The 16078-nt window shown below is 41.0% G+C and overlaps 1 protein-coding gene across 3 annotated transcripts in view; it reads left to right on the top strand.

Moving 5' to 3' along the window:
• Positions 1 to 15075, top strand: part of Trip11 (thyroid hormone receptor interactor 11) — a 74439-nt gene extending 59364 nt beyond the window's left edge. For 2 of the 3 annotated variants that reach the window (XM_050151442.1, XM_050151441.1), the window contains exons 17-21: positions 5110 to 5191; positions 6643 to 6757; positions 7316 to 7432; positions 7566 to 7710; positions 11296 to 15075. In XM_050151442.1, the coding sequence (XP_050007399.1) occupies positions 5110 to 5191; positions 6643 to 6757; positions 7316 to 7432; positions 7566 to 7710; positions 11296 to 11516 (680 nt within the window). In that variant the 3' untranslated portion in view covers positions 11517 to 15075. Of the gene's footprint in view, positions 1 to 5109; positions 5192 to 6642; positions 6758 to 7315; positions 7433 to 7565; positions 7711 to 11295 lie in introns of those variants that run through there. The other variant, XR_007593458.1, reaches the window with a different exon arrangement.
• Positions 15076 to 16078: the final 1003 nt, after the last annotated feature.

The following is a 16078-nucleotide window of genomic DNA, read 5'->3' as shown; positions in this document are numbered from 1 at the left end:
AGCCCCCCTCCCTCGTCAGCCCAAAAAGCAATCAGGGTTCTCTGCCCTGTGGGAAGTCCAAGGACCACCCACCTCCATCCAGGTCTAGTAAGGTGAGCATCCACGAAACTGCCTAGGCTCCCACGAAACCAATAGGTCCAGTAGAATCAAAAACCCGTTGCCATTGTTCTTGAGGTCTCAGTAGTCCTCCTTGTCCGCTATGTTCAGCGAGACCGGTTTTGACCCAGGCTTTTTCAGACCCAGGCCAGCTGGCCTTGGTGAGTTCCTGATAGAACGTCCCCATTGTCTCAGTGTATGGGTGCACCCCTCGCAGTCCTGAGTTCCTTGCTTGTGCTCTCTCTCCTTCTGCTCCTGATTTGGACCTTGAGATTTCAGTCCGGTGCTCCAATGTGGGTCTCTGTGTCTGTCTCCTTTCATCGCCTGACGAAGGTTAATATTCAGGAGGATGCCTATATGATTTTCTTTGGGTTCTCCTTCTTATTTAGCTTCTCTAAGAACCCGAATTATAGGTTCAATGTCATCTTTCAAACATTTTTTTTCTTTCTTCTGTTCTCTCCTTTGCCTTGGCTCTTAAAAATGAGAAAAATGCAAAATAAGGAAAAAAAAGTCACAGAATATCAGTATCAACCAATGTGAGATGTGTTGTTGTTGATTAAGCAAAATTTAACAATGATTTTGTTATTTTAAGAAACCAGATGAACACAGGACATGGTGATGCATGCTTTTAATACTAGCAGCCAAAACAGAGGTTGGTAGATCTCTTTGTTTGAGGTGAACCTGGGTTTACAGAGCAGTTCCAGGTCAGCTGGGGCTCTGTAGCAATGTCCTGTCTCAAGAAAGGAAGGAAGGAAGAAAAGAAATCCGATGAAAGAACACTTCCATTGTATATAGCACTTTACTACTTAGAAAATTAACATTTGGTCATTTATTTCATTCTCTCAGAGTCCTTTGCAAGAAACACATTTTAAAATAGGTAAACCATGCCTGGTTCATCTCTGGGTTTCTGGGTTCTCTTTGTGGTCTTCCCAGTTATCTCATTCAGCTGACTGTTGAGTAAACCTGCTCATAGGTACTCAGTCATGAGATAAGCAGAGGAGCGTGAGCGTAGGATAGGCTTTAAGATGTTCTCTGAAGATGGTGTCACACGCACTGTCATTAATCACAAGTGAAAGGTAAAGTTATGATGCACTCACTCTTGCACATTCGATTTTGATTCTAAGAAATTCTGTGAGACATTTACTGTGTCACGCACTCCGTGTCATGCTTTCTGCAGACCAGGCTCCATCTCAGCTGATTCATTGCTTAGCTTGACAATGCGTCCCAGCCCAGCTTGCATTTCTAAAGAATTATTTGGGTGTGTGATATTCACAGGACTATTGTATTTGGACTAGAACCCATTTCTGAATAATATTATTTTGCCTGACCATATAAAGAAAGTTCTGATTTCAAATTGTGGTTTGAGCCCAGTTTTTTTGTAGAGAAATATTCAGAATTTCCGAGGAGAGGAGAGCAAGTATTGCTGGAGAAAAAGATGAGTCTTTGGGGACTTGGAATGGGTGTGTAACTTCCTTTTCTTCTAACTTCTCAAAGTTAATACATTTCTTCCCGTGTTGTCTGCTAAGTTCTAAGGTCCCTTTCTTTTCCTTTCTCTATTCAAATGTCACAGTACATTTAAGCCCGTGAGTTTGAAAAAGCCATGTGCATCCCCTATTGCATTAGGTCAGGGACTAATAGTGAGTCCAAGACAATTTTATCTTGTCAATTTGACCTAAACAATGCCTTGGCTTTTTGACTTACTATATAAAAATAACTTTTATTAGAATCTTTGCTTTATGAGTTTTACTCTGAAACTGTATATTCGTCGTACAAGCCTTTTGTTTGGTTGGATTCTTTGAGATGAGGTCTCACTATGCTGCTCACGTCGGCTTCAAATTCCCAGGCTCAACTGATCCTCCTGCCTGGGCCTCCTTAGCATCAGGAACCACAGGTGCAAACTACATTGCCCAACTTATTAGAAAAAAGCACTTTAATTTGTTGTTATTCTGTGTACATATGTTGTACACTGGGTGTGTACACAGGCCTGCCATGGTGCATATAGGGGCCTGAAGTCAGCTTTGTGGACTCAGTTCTCTCTCCACCTTTGTGTGGATTCCAGAGAAAACTCAGGTCGTTGGCTTACAGAGCAGCACTTTCACCTGCTGGACCATCTGGCTTAGTGGCTCATTTTCTGTTTTTCCTGTTTGTTTCAACTGGAGACAGTGTAATATAGCTTTATATGTGGTTTCTGTGGTAAAACATATAAACTGTGAGTCCCATGTAATTCTCTCCTTCTTCCCTCTTTTCCTCTCTCTTGAGAAAGCATAGACAAGCTTCACTGTGTGTAGCTCAGGGTCCTTCTGCCCTAGGTTCTTAAGTACTTGGGGTTGCAAACATGTACTTCTGTGCCTAATGCAATTTTTTGTTTTAATGACTACCTTGAAATAGCAAAAAAATAAAAATAAAAAAATTATTTTTCTGTTAAGATTACTTATTGGAGCTGCAGAGATGGCTCAGCATTTGCTCTTCCAAAGGACCTGGGTTGGATTCCCAGCACCCACATGGAAGCTCACAACCATCTCAGACATGGTACACAGACATGCATGCAGATAAAATACTTATCCACTTAAAGGCAAAATCTTAATAAGATTATTATTTTTATATGTGTGTGTCTCCATGGGTTTATATGCACCATGTGAGTACATGTCCTTTAGGGCATCAGACTAGAATTCCATATGGTTGTAAGTCATGTAGGCTCCATGAATTAAACTCAACTCCTCTGCAAGAGCAGCAAGTGCTCTTAACCACTGAACCCCATGAAATTAATTTTTATAATATATTTTTAATAATAGGACCTCAAATTATTATCACTTTCAAGTGTAATCAGTATAAAATTAATAGTAGTAGACACACTGAGAAAGAGAAGGTTGCAGGGCTAGAGAGGTGGCTCATGGGTAAAAGGGCTTGCTATGCAAGCATAAAGACCTGTGTTTAGATCCCAGAACCCATGTAACTAGGCCTTATGGTTACACTTGTTCCCATAACCCCAGCACTGTGGGGCTGGAGAGCACAAGGCCTTCTCGCTTCAGTGAGAGACCCTGTCTCCAGGGAGTAAGGCGAGAGTGATAAAGTGATACCTGATGTCCCTGTCAGCCTCCACATGAGTGTACAGGCACAAGTGCATCCAGTGGGGAAGGCTGGGCTGTTTCTCGGCTGCCATCTGTAGTCCTGGAGGAGGTGATTTACACTGACTCCTGCTCCAGCTTGCTGATCTGGTGTTTTTCCTGTGGCCAAGAGTTCTGTCACATCTAGATGGTAAGCGACACATGCCCATAGTGTAAAGTACTTGAAGAATCTAGAGCAGTGTCTTTTACTGAGTCAGACTTCAGTAATAGGTCCCTCCTCCATCTTTTATATCCAATTTAAATTCCTTGTTGGAAAGATAGGAAAGTTTTAAATAAATATAAAACTTTTATATAAAAATCCAAAAATAAACCTTTGTTTTTATAATATGGCAAGTATCTCTATTTTGGTAAAGTTAGCCTATTATATGAATGGCATTTTGCATTTCAGAATTTTGCAATTTAGAGAACCACAAGCCATTGCAAACCTTTAACGTGAGTGCTTTATCTTTTCATTTGGTACTGTGAGTCAGCATTCTAGTCATTATGTAGGACAGAGTGGAGACAAGGAGAGACCTAATGTGTATTGGAGGAAAATCACGAGACAAAGGAAGTTAGGAACTTCAGAATGAGGAGTGGTTATGAGTCAGTAGAGCTGTCAGTGAGAACTCTTCATCAGAGGGAGAAAAACAAGCAGGATTCTGTGGGAAGCAAGAGCAGGAAATACACCAGACGTTGATGGTCAAAAGCATGGGACTTCACCATGTAACTGGAGCAACTGCTTTCCCATGAAGAGAATCGGGTGCCTGCCATATTGAACACCTGTCTCATACCACACACAAAAATGAACTTGGTAAGGATCATGGCCCTAAATTTTGTATTCAAAACCATAAAAGCTCTTAGAAGAGTAGGAGTAAATCTTCATGGTACTGTGTGAAAAAACCAAAAAGAAGATAAATTAGATAGACTTCATAAAGATTTAAGACTCTAATGTTTCAAAAGGCAACGGGAAAGAGAAATGGCACACAGAATGGGAAAAGTAACTGCCAGGCCTAGTGCCTGGCCAGGGACTCAGCTAACTGGCTCCTGTCAGGGAAGGAGTAGGCATGAGCTCCCTTATTGGACCTTACATGCAGTCTCCTCTGCTTTCTTCTAGGATGCTGTCTTGTGCTTCCCCTTAAAACCATTGAGCACCTCTTTCAGCTCTGCTGCCCGCTTCAAAGTGGAAGGTGTAGACTGTTGGATGGAGAGGCTCTTCAGCCAAGAGCTCTTGATCCTTGGCATGATTAGCTTGTGCATAGGACATCTCCTGATTTCATTTTAAACTTTGCTTTTAAAAATTCCAACCATTTTACAGGTTTTGCTTATTTTAAAGTACAAATTTAGAAATCACCTAAACATACTTTTAAGTCGGCCAACAGCATTGTAACATGATTCACATGTTAGCGCTCATGCTTTTAATTTCCATTTCCGTTTTTTCCCCCCAGAGTGCTCTGCTCTGTCAGCCGTCCTAAGCCATGGTGTTAGCTGGTTAGAGACTCATTTGGTTCACCAACAACAGAGCCCAGCCAGGGAGACAGAGCATGGAAAACCTAAAGTTCTCCTTCCCATTGTCTCCCATTAAGTGAGAGTTGTTCTGGAAATACATCGTGTGAGCAGGTGGTGGTGACAGTTTGCTCTTGACTTGTGCATTTCTGAGTGGGTGGAAACCTGTTGTGATTTTTACACTTCTGTTAAGGAACTGATCATTTTACTGGAGACAAGACATGTGGGATACTGCGTCCCTTGCCTTCTAGGTAATTTCTGCCCAGGTTTCCTGAACCAAAGAAAAGATGATCGCAATTGGCAATTTCCTAGTAGAATAGGGCACATACATTTCTAAATAGGTCTTGCTGTGTGTTTGTCCAGGCTGGTTGGCTAATACTGTCTTTATCCACTTCCTTGTAAACAGTTGCGCTCCACCAAGAGATGCTGGACGATGCACAGAAGAAACTGATGAACTTAGTGAGCAGCACAGAAGGAAAAGTAGACAAGTGAGCTTTGTCTTTTGACTCCTCCTGGGTTACAGGAATTGCTGTCAGAGAACAGTGGAGCTACAGCAGAGGTGTACACCTGACCACGTTTTCAAGAAGCAGTTTGCTTTTCTTACATAGTGAGGTGTAGATAGTTGTCATGACAGTCAGTAGAGTAACTTACCTTCTTTTATTTTTAAAGTCTGTTTCTCCCAATTCATTTCTTTTCTCAAAACCATATTCAAGAGTTAGAAGAAAAATCACTCCTGCAGAGTGGTGTCACATGCCTTTAATCCCAGCACTAGAGGCAGGTATGATCAAGACTAGCCTGGTCTATAGATCAAGTTCCAGGATAGCCAAGGCGACACAGAGAAACCCTGTCTAGAAAAAAATTATTGCTTATACATGAAATACTTAGAAAGTAAAAGGTTTATTTTTAATATTTTCCCCTCTTTTTTGGATTTTTGTTTTCCTTTTGAGACATGGCTTCTCTGTATAGCTCTGTCTGTTTGTCTTGGAATTCACTTTGTAGATCAGGCTGGCCTCAAATTCATAGGAAGGCCTGCTTCTGCCTTCCAAGTGCTGGGATTAAAGGCCTACGCCACCTCCATCTGGCATATTTTTCCCTCCTTACTACCCTTAAGTAAACATATCTAGCATGTTTAAATGTTTAAAGGTTGGAAGAGGCCGCTTGTTGGTTCCTGGCTGCCTAGCCAGCTTAGACCCAGAATAATCACACAGAAACTGTATTAATTAAATCATTGCTTGGCCCCTTAGCTATGACTTCTTATTGGTTAACTCCTATATCTTAATTTAATCCATTTCTATGAATCTGTGTAGAGCCATGTGGCAGTGGCTTACCGGCAAAGTTTTGGCATGTCTGACTCTGGTAGCAGCTCCATTGCTTCTCCTCTGACTCTGCCCTTCTGTGTTCCCAGCATTCAGCCTAGCTTTCCCTCCCTACCTAAGTTCTGCCTTGCTAGTTCCAAAGCAGTTTCTTTGTTCATTAATGGTAATCACAGCACACAGAGGGGACCCCCCACATCAGATTAAGTCTAAAATCTAGTTATCCATGCAATAATATCTCACTTAATAGTTTAAAATGTAAGGTTTTATTTTAAACTTTCAGTAAATGTGGTTGGGGACATATAACATCTCCATTTTCATTTCTCTTGCATGTGAGAATCGCCTAGTCAGGTGTTGAAAATTGCTTATGAGATACCTCCTCGGTTGATTATGAGTCTGAAGACTTGGTGGGCTAATAAGTGATTTTTAAAAAAGTATACATTTTGAATTGTCTGAAATATTCCTAGTTAGACTTCTTTAACAAGCCGCTTTAGAATACCTTATTATTCAATTTTTATAATTAAGCCACTCATTGTTTAAGTAAATGTTTAAGTATGGGTATACTTGTGTTAGTAAGGTAGGCCATGTTAGGTAGGCCTAAGCTGTTTCTGCCTTGATTTTCCTAGAGTCCTTATGAGAAACCTCTTCATTGGTCATTTCCATGCACCTAAAAATCAGCGTCATGAAGTGCTACAACTGATGGGCAGCATCCTGGGTGTTAAAAGGGAGGAAATGGAGCAGGTAACTAGACAGCAAAACCGCTCTAACTCCCCCGTTCTCTTTAGTTCTCTCATTCTCTGGTCCCCCCACCCCACCTTTCTTCTCGTTTTCTCTCTTTCACTGGGCATGGAACCTAGCATGTGTTCCACATGTTGAGTAAGCATTCCACCACTGGGCTACATCCTTGTTCTTATGCTAAATATGTTTATAATTAATTACTTTTAATAGGGGCATAGTAGAAAATGTCTCTTTTTAATGTATATATAACAGGTTTAATACAATTTTCTTAAAGAGATAGATTTGTTCAGTTTGTATTGATGTTAGTTTAGTTTACAACTTACAAACTAATTCTCACATCAGACTGTTGACATTTTTGAGATGTAACCGTGCCCAGAACATTTATTTCAGATTGTACCTAGGGGCATTATATTTTCTCATATCTTCTGTCAGTAGTAGGAAACATTTACTAGAATTTGCATTATAAAGCATGATTTACTGTTCCCTGAAATCACATAAGAGAGGTTCTTATTTTTCTTGTCTTATGTGGTAATATTTTTCTGTTTGAAAATGTTCGTGCAGTTGTTTGCTGAAGATCAAGGAGGTGTTACTCGGTGGATGACAGGATGGCTTGGAGGAGGATCGAAAAGTGTGCCCAATACACCTTTGAGACCAAATCAGCAATCTGTGTTTAATAGTGTAAGACCCAGTTCTACTCTTGCTGAACATGAATAATGAAATGATTAAATATCACATTCATTTGCATAGTGACAAATTTCTTTTTACATCATCTAATACAATCATAGTGATATAACCAAATATTTTTTTTCAGTCCTTTTCAGAACTTTTTGTTAAATTTCTGGAAACAGAATCTCATCCATCTGCCCCACCTCCAAAGCTGTCTGTTCATGACTTGAGACCACTGGATTCTCCAGGGAGAAGGAACGTTCACACTAGCACACCCGGAAGTGCCAAAGGTGAACCTCAGTGCTGAAAGTCAGACGTTTAACTCATGACTTAGATTTATGGCAACACTAAGTTTTCAGTGTCTTTTAAATATGTAATACTGCTTCCAAAATTCTAATATCACCAAATTTGGGTCTTATGTGTTGTATCTTGTTATTTATTTGCTTTAATTAATGTCAATAGTATAAAATGTTTTCACTTATATGTCAAAATAATTTTTTGTGAGAATCATTTTGTTTACATGAGAAACCTTTCATTGGTCACTTCCACACAGCTCCAGATCATATATATTGTAGTATATTTATAGGCATTTGATTTTATTCCCTTTATCAGTGTAAGCCGGTCTTAATTACTCTTAATTACTCTCCTGGAAATGGTGGTGAACTGGTTACATCTTTGCTTTGTCGCCGGTTTTCATTTCTCTCTGATGGCAGTCATTACTAATTAAAGTTAGATGCACATAGTTTGAAAATCATTTTCAGCTTTGGACTTCTTGTATTCAATAACCAAACCTTGTCAAATAAATAATAAATGTAAGGTTGGTTCAGTTAACTGACCTAATCCAAAGAATGTGGACAACCACCCTTAGTGGCAAAGATCTGTCTGGAAGGAAGTGGTTGGTGGCTGCATGTGTATATAGTTTTGGTCCCACTGAGTTGTAAAGTCCTTATTTCATACTGATGATATTGGCATATAGTAAAATTTCTGGAGTTGAAATTGAATTATCCACGAGACTGTGAACCAATTCTCTTTTTTCCATATAATTTAAATTTACATATTTTAATTTGGACTCATATATTTTAGTATAGAGTGAAGGTATATATCGTATGCTTTATAGTTCATATCACATACCATAGTTAAATTTGAATAAAATATTAGATAAATTCTGTTTTATAATTTTTAGAACTTCTTTAGTTAAGACAGATGTTTCTGGTTTTTTGATTTTTTTTTTTTTTTTTGGTTTTTCGAGACAGGGTTTCTCTGTGGTTTTGGAGCCTGTCCTGGAACTAGCTCTTGTAGACCAGGCTGGTCTCAAACTCACAGAGATCCACCTGCCTCTGCCTCCCGAGTGCTGGGATTAAAGGCGTGCGCCACCACCACCCTGCCGCCCAGGCAGTTTTTTGAACTTTTATATGAAGGTGAGGTAATAAAGTTTATCCCTCACTAAGATACAAGGTTTGGCTGCTAAATTCAGTAAAAAGTCACTTAGGAGGTACAGACTGCTGAGGACATTTTTGTTTTCATGTTGTACTAGGTCGTAGTTTCTTAAGAGAGATTCTCACGTTCTTCAGCGAAAAGTCTGCTCATTTATCTGCATTTCCTATCATTCTCTCTCCCTTTCCTTCCCTCCCTCCCGTCCTCCCTTCTTTTCTCCCACCCTCTCTTTCTCTTGCTTTCTTTCTCACCATCTCCCTTTCCTTCCTCAGCTGAACTCAGCTTGAGTGTATATATCAGTCAGAGGTGAATTGTGTTGTGGCAGAGTTTGCATGGAGTTCCTACTGTATTCACCAGTGTGTGGAGCTTAGTCCCCACGCTGTGTTCATCATTGTGAAGAACTGTGTCTACACTATTCACTACTGTAGAGATTAGTGTCCAGCTGTGTTCACAGTGTAGAGATTAGTGTCCACCTGTGTTCACAGTGTAGAGATTAGTGTCCAGCTGTGTTCTCAGTGTGTAGAGAGTAGAGTTCAGTTGTGTTTACACTGTGTTAGGAGCTCCTCCAGTGTGGAGAGCTTGGTCACATGAAGTCCAGCAGGGGAGTCCAGACGTGCTCTGCTACTGCTGCACATCATGAATTTGTCTGTCTCTGTCTTTGTCTTTGGTGCTCACTTTTTTAGTTTCCCATTGCTTAAGAAGGGACCTTGCAGGGTTTTCTTAGTTCTCACCAATGGATTTGTTATAAACCAGAATTCTAGCCACTAAAACCAGTCCTAAGCCTATTCTAATGCAAATGAATTATAGCTTTCCAAGCCAATAGAGAAATCCTGCCATTGAGAATGGTCTCCAGTCTTTGAATGTCTAAAAAGATGAATGAGTCATGTGTTCATATATTGTTTGTTTTTCTGGCAAATTAATCTTAATTACTTCTGTATCACTATAGTTTGGTATGCTAGCATTTCCATAGCTGTCATAATCCCTAGGAACTCAAGTTCGCAAGTCCTTTGTCTTTCAGGTAGGGATGGAAAGTAGCTTTGTAGCAAGACACCATTATTTCAGAACTATTCCAGCCAGTCAAGCTTTCCGTTATACAGCTAGAGCTTGAGGGTCAAATTCTTTTATCAGTATTGTTGCACATACAAATGCCCTCTGTCCTCTTTTCTCATTCCTTTTTCTTCATTTCTTCTCCTTTATGCTGGGATCTCTGGAACCACTGTGATCTGCAGTGCCTCAGCAGAAGGCAAGAAGGCAGATTAGTTCTCTGACTCTGAGTAGTTTTTTAGGTATATTTAAGCAGAGCACAATTTGGTGACTCAGTCCCTGTGCACAATAAAGCTTAAGACATGACTACATCAAAGCCAAAGCTCTTTGTAAAGTCCATATGACATCTTCCACACAGATGGGTTCTGTAGATTGACCGTATCCTGTACCTCCTATAAAGATAGGATCTGTAGATTGAGAAGCACACTATAAGGATCTGTGGGAGGATCCAGTGGGGTCTTGGCCACGCAGAAGTTACAAAGGTTACCAAGATATTAACTACACCAATCCCCAGCCTTTGGGCAGAAACAGGTTAAACGCCCCACTCCCGTTTGAAGGAAGGACCACATGTGTTTAGCATTTCTGGTTCCCCCTGCTTATCTGTGAGCACAAGGATCTCTGTCCTCCCACACGTTTGCCCATCTCCTTTTCATAGATAGAGTCTGCTGTAGGATCCAGGACTCAGTGCCATATTAATTTAATTAATAGGTAGCCAGATATGGAAGCCTAAAGTACATGTGGCATTGTTTTTTTAAATATCAGAAAATGCTTTGAATGACTAGAAATGAACTTTGATGAGGTTTTTATAATACACATTGGTATTCTTAAAATGTTATTTGTTTATTGTATGTGCATGTGTCTATATGTGTCTAAGTATGTGTACTCCTGTATACCCTTGGAAGTCAGAGCAGCTTTTGGGGGTTGGATTCTCTCCTACCACGTGGATTCTGGGGTTGAACTCAAGTCATCAGGGTTAGAGGTTTCACAGCAGGTGAGCTATCTTGCTGGCCCGTAGTTAGTATTTTCTGCTTAGGATTTGAGGATCTGTTGGTGTTCTTGACTAAAGAATGGCCCAAAACCTGTGCTAAATAGTAGTGTTTTGATCAGCAGGGTGAATTTTAAAATTGATAGTAGTGCTAAATTGCTTACTCACGTGTTAAAACTGAGCATGGTAGCACAGCTCCAGCTCTCAAAGGAGAGACGGAGGAGCATCCTCCGCTGTTAGGTTCATGGCCAGCCTGAGTAGACCCCTGTCCCAGCAACAGACAGCAACAACCATGTAGGTGAGTTTAATAAAATTATTGGAACATGTTTCTTAATATTAATGTGTTCAGGGTCATTTCATTTAACCTCTTTGTGAAGGGTAGAAGCCAAATCATCTTTATCTTATCTTTTAGATATAACAGAACCCAGGACAGGAAGAAGAACAGATCTGAGTCCATTCTTGGCTCCCCGCTCAGCAGCTGTGCCCCTTATTAACCCAGCTGGACATGGACCTGGTGGGCCTGGGCATCTTCTTTTGAAACCTATGTCGGATGTTCTCCCCACGTTTACCCCTTTGCCAGTGTCACCTGACAACAGCGCTGGCGTTGTACTCAAAGACCTTCTAAAGCAGTAGGGCGCTTCCACGCCAGACTGTACAGCACTTTAAGGAAACCATGAACACTGTATGTATGAACTTTATCACAAAGTGGCCTTCTGGAAAGAGTTGTGGTTGTAATTTGTAATTTGTAATTTGTCTGTTAATAAAATTATTCATAATGCTTTTAGAAATTGCAGGTGTCAGAAGAGTAAGAACTGCTATGTAATTTGCTTTTTTATTCATTTTGTCATTTTACCTAATTTAAAACTATAAACATTTGTTTTACTTTTTTTTAATTTACAAAACTCTAAAAAGGAGAGGCAAGAGTAACTGTCTGCTGTCTCCTCGGACTTTCAAGCCCATTTCATATAGGGGCATGCTGTTCATCTTCTCAAATAAGGAGTTTATTTCACTACCACGCCCAAAGGTGCCTAATAAAGGCTTCTCAGCACAGAGCAGAAGATGCTCTGTGGTGTGCTCCAGCCACCTGTAGAGACCTTGTGTAGGAAGAGAACAGAGCTATTTCTGGGAGGTTGTGGCTGTCCTGAGGCAAAGTGGGTGCGTAGTTCTATGCAATTCTAGCATGTGTGTAGATTCACCTGGCCACCACAGTTAATACCCAACTCTTCGTCCAAAGGGTCCCCTGAGCTGCCTTTTTTTAGTTCTTGCTGCCCCACTTAACCTTCTGTAGTTTTGTTATTCCGTGAGGGCTGTTGAAATGAAATCACCTCTCGAGTTGGGTGTTTCCACATAGCATAATTTCTGAGATCCTCCATGTTGTTTCATGGACTGGTAGTTTGCTTCCTTTTATTGTGGAGTACATGCTATGAGTAACTCATGGTATCATTTAGTTTTAAAAGCTGAACTGTCCTTTTTTAAGTACCACCTAAATCTACAGGTTTTTAGCAGTTCCTAGGGCGTGTGGTTAGCCTCTACACTTGGGAGGCAAAAGCATGCAGATTCTTAGGAGTTTGAGGCCAGCCTGTTCTACACAATGAGTTTCAGGCTAGCCAGAGCAACAAACATAGTGAGACCCTGCCTCAAAACATGGACACACACCAAAAAACAAATGAAACCTAAAGGTTTCCTTGCAAACTGTACAAAATCATGTAACTCTTTGTAAGTGTTACACTGTATGGCTGCATCCACATAACCCTTACATCATAGTGTTACACCAGCAATACCTGGAGACCCATTACCTCCTGCCCCCGTTCTGAGCTGCGGCTGTCTGGGATGCGGCACTCCCTGCCGTATCCAGCACCAGGTGTTTGGAACTGAAAGCAAATGTTTCTGTTCTTTTTTACAAAGCCATTGTGAAAGAAAAGAGTCCTGACTCACAGCTCTTGTACCAGGATGTTCATATTTGTATTAGTTGTTGACGCTGTGCATTGAAAAGCCATTTCTTGCATACTTTGTAAGTCCAGATAAGCCTTTAAAACAGAAGAGCCTGTATAGCAAGGAAGGGTGGGAAGCAGACTAATTCAGAAATGTCCACAGCCCTGGCACCCGTCAGAGCTCAGCTGGCTTGTTTGTGAATTTCCCTGTGATAAGCTGTGTGTTTCAAAGACTAGAGGTTTCAGTTTTAATGGTGTGTTGATGTTTAAAATACCTTTTTTTTTTTCTGAAAAATTAAGTAACTGAGATAACGCTGCTTCCCCGTGTCGCCTGTGGCCTTAACTAACTTATTTATAGCCCCCTTCTCCGCTATGTTAGAAGAAATTGCCATCAGAGAAATGTGAAGCTGCTCCCACCAGTTTCACCAACATTAACAGATGCCTCTCAACTTAGAGTGGGCTCTCAGCCCAGTAAACCCATTGTAATTAAAACATCTTGAATTAAGCTGTCAGCCAGCCTGACTTAGCAAGGCTGCTTCCTCTCAGGACCCCGGGGCTGACTGGGAGCCACAGCTTCTAATGCTGCCAGCATTGGGAAAAGAGAAATTCTCAATCTGAAGCATGATTTCTGCTTAATGTGTATCATTTCAGCACACCCCAAAATTGAAACAGTTAAGCCTCAACGGTAAGTTGAGGGTCTACTGATACAGGTATTTGTACGTTCCTTTACTCTTGCTCACTAGTTGGGTCATTTATTGTGTGACGAGAAAATTAAGTTCCACATGAAGCAGCCGAAAAGTTAGTTTTTATATTAAGAAAAGGAAGATGTAAAATGTTTTCTTCTGTAAACAATGTGTTTTATGTTTAAAGTACATTTTATGACATTGAAGTTCCTTGACTGAAACAACCTGCCCTCCCCACCCATTCACTTGGCCTCAGTTTGGAAGCTGTCATGGTGGGCTCCACACCCAGGCATCAAAGAACATGGTATTACATGGCTGCTATTGAAATATATGACTTTGTCTGAAAGCTGCAGTACCTAATGTCTGTGTTGTGTGCATGCTAAGTGTTCATTGATCTAAACCAGACATGACTCATCAGCTTTTCTGAACTAAGTTGTGTCAGAGATGAACCATCTGCTCAGGGAAACTTCTTAGCAGAGAGAGCGAGAAGCATGCACTTTGTGTTACCCACAGGACACCACTAGCGGTAACCGGTAACTGCAAGTAAGTCTGCTCTTGACAGCTGCCACAGGTTTACCGCACTGTTGGAACTGCAGTAAGTTCACTGTTGATATCTCTGTGTACCTAGCAGTGTTTTATGATTGAGTTTTGCATTGGAAGCCACATTTCTTCACAACATTCCTAATGGTTTTCAAGTACAATGAAATACACAGTCAAGCCGGGCGGTGGTGGCGCACGCCTTTAATCCCAGCACTCGGGAGGCAGAGGCAGGCGGATCTCTGTGAGTTCGAGACCAGCCTGGTCTACGAGAGCTAATTCCAGGGACAGGCTCCAAAACCACAGAGAAACCCTGTCTCGAAAAACCAAAAAACAAAAAAAAAAAAAAAAAAAAAGAAATACACAGTCAAGCGTTCACCCTGCCGTTGGAGCTGATTGAAGGTAATCATGTATGTCTGTGAGTTTTCCTTCCTGGCATTCTCGTTTGTTTTTTAAAAGGGGGAAACCAAAGCACATAAGCAAAAAGAGATGGCATGCAGCTAGCCAGTTAAACATCAAGTATCACCTAAGAAAAGCCTTTAGTTCTTTTAACCTTCCAAGGACTCAGGAGCCTTCAAGTGCTTACTCAGTCAGCTATGGTGAGGAGGGGCAGGCCCAGGCCCAGGCAAAGAGATGAAAACCATAGAAAGTGCTGCATTTGGACTGGATTTTTTAAATTAAGGAAATTTTCATATATTGAAGCATTTAAAGCATCATCTAGCAACAAAAATTTATCTTCTGTAAATATCAGTTAAGTTAGGCAATATTTATTTTATATATTCCTATGTAAAAATAATGATCATTATAATGTTGACATTTGTGATGATTTGCCAATCTATCCATCTTAACTTATTATGATTTAATCACTTAAAATTGATGCATTGTCTTTATAGGAAAATAGCAAATGTGAGCAATTTCCAACTATCATGAGATTCGGTTGTGTTTTATATAGAGTTAAAGCCAATGCACTCTTGAATTTCTCAGGAGCATTGCAAGGCAAAAAAAAATTTCTTCAAATAAAAATGACTTAAGTTGGCTGTATCTTCATCCACAATAAAAACACTTGGGAAACAGCTGCTGGCGTCTCTTTAGGAGGAGAAATGACTTGCATGTATTGCCTCTGCTGACTGCTGACTGAGGATGTCTGCTGCTGGGATTCAGTTTGAGCTTCCCTTCAGAGGAAAGACTGTGGATCACTGGTTGCTTAGTCTTTCTCCAAGGTAGTTAATGCATCTTCATTTTCTCTTAGACATAGAACGTATTTTTCAATTATTAAATTTACTTTATGTGCTTTGGTGTAAAGTTGTCAGATCCTCTGGAACTGGAAGTTAGACAGTTGTGAGCTGCCATGTGGGTGCTGGAGATTAACTGATCCTGGGTCCTCTGGAAGATCAGCCAGTGCTATTAACTGCTGAGCCATCTCTCCAGCCCCGATAGAACCTGTTTTTAGTTCTTTGTGTGATAGCATTATTGGAGATTTTTTTTTTTTTGACAGCCAAATTGGAGTTGTGACTTTCACCATCTTGTGTGACCTTTAACAGAATTACTTTGAGGGCCTCATTTTGCTCACATCTGAAGCCTTGTAATTGATAAAGAACAGTGACACGTTTGTTCATATGTGTATTACATGTAATTTTCCTGCTCATGGGGGTTTGAGTAGAGTGGTGCGGATGGAATGGTGAGAACAGAAACTCTGCTGGTGGGGAGTGGCAGGGAGAGGGCTGTTGGGAGGTCGCTCTGCTGACAGGAGGGGTGGAGGGGCCTTGTGAGACTGGGAAGGCTGTGAGAATCTCGGTGCAGGAGTTCTCAGATGGCAGACTCCCTTCCCTGCACAGGAGAGAAAGAGGGCAGCTAGCGGGTGGATTGTACGCAGCTGTGCTGTGGGAAGCCTGAGAAGGAAGGAGTGAGGTCTGTCCTCAGGCTGCGCCAAGTAGGTGAAACAGACGTACGTGCACAGGTGAGTGAACAGTGTGGGGAACATCCATGGGGCCACACTGCTGAACACTAGAGGGCCCTGATTTGGGGCCGGCAGTCCAATGGAGGA

Source organism: Alexandromys fortis, unplaced genomic scaffold (assembly GCF_014885135.2).
Source record: "Alexandromys fortis isolate MF-2015 unplaced genomic scaffold, M_Fortis_MF-2015_v1.1 scaffold_63, whole genome shotgun sequence".
Taxonomy (NCBI): Eukaryota; Metazoa; Chordata; class Mammalia; order Rodentia; family Cricetidae; genus Alexandromys; species Alexandromys fortis.
The sequence above is the reverse complement of the archived record's forward strand: the minus strand, read 5'-3'. Positions and strand labels throughout refer to the sequence as shown.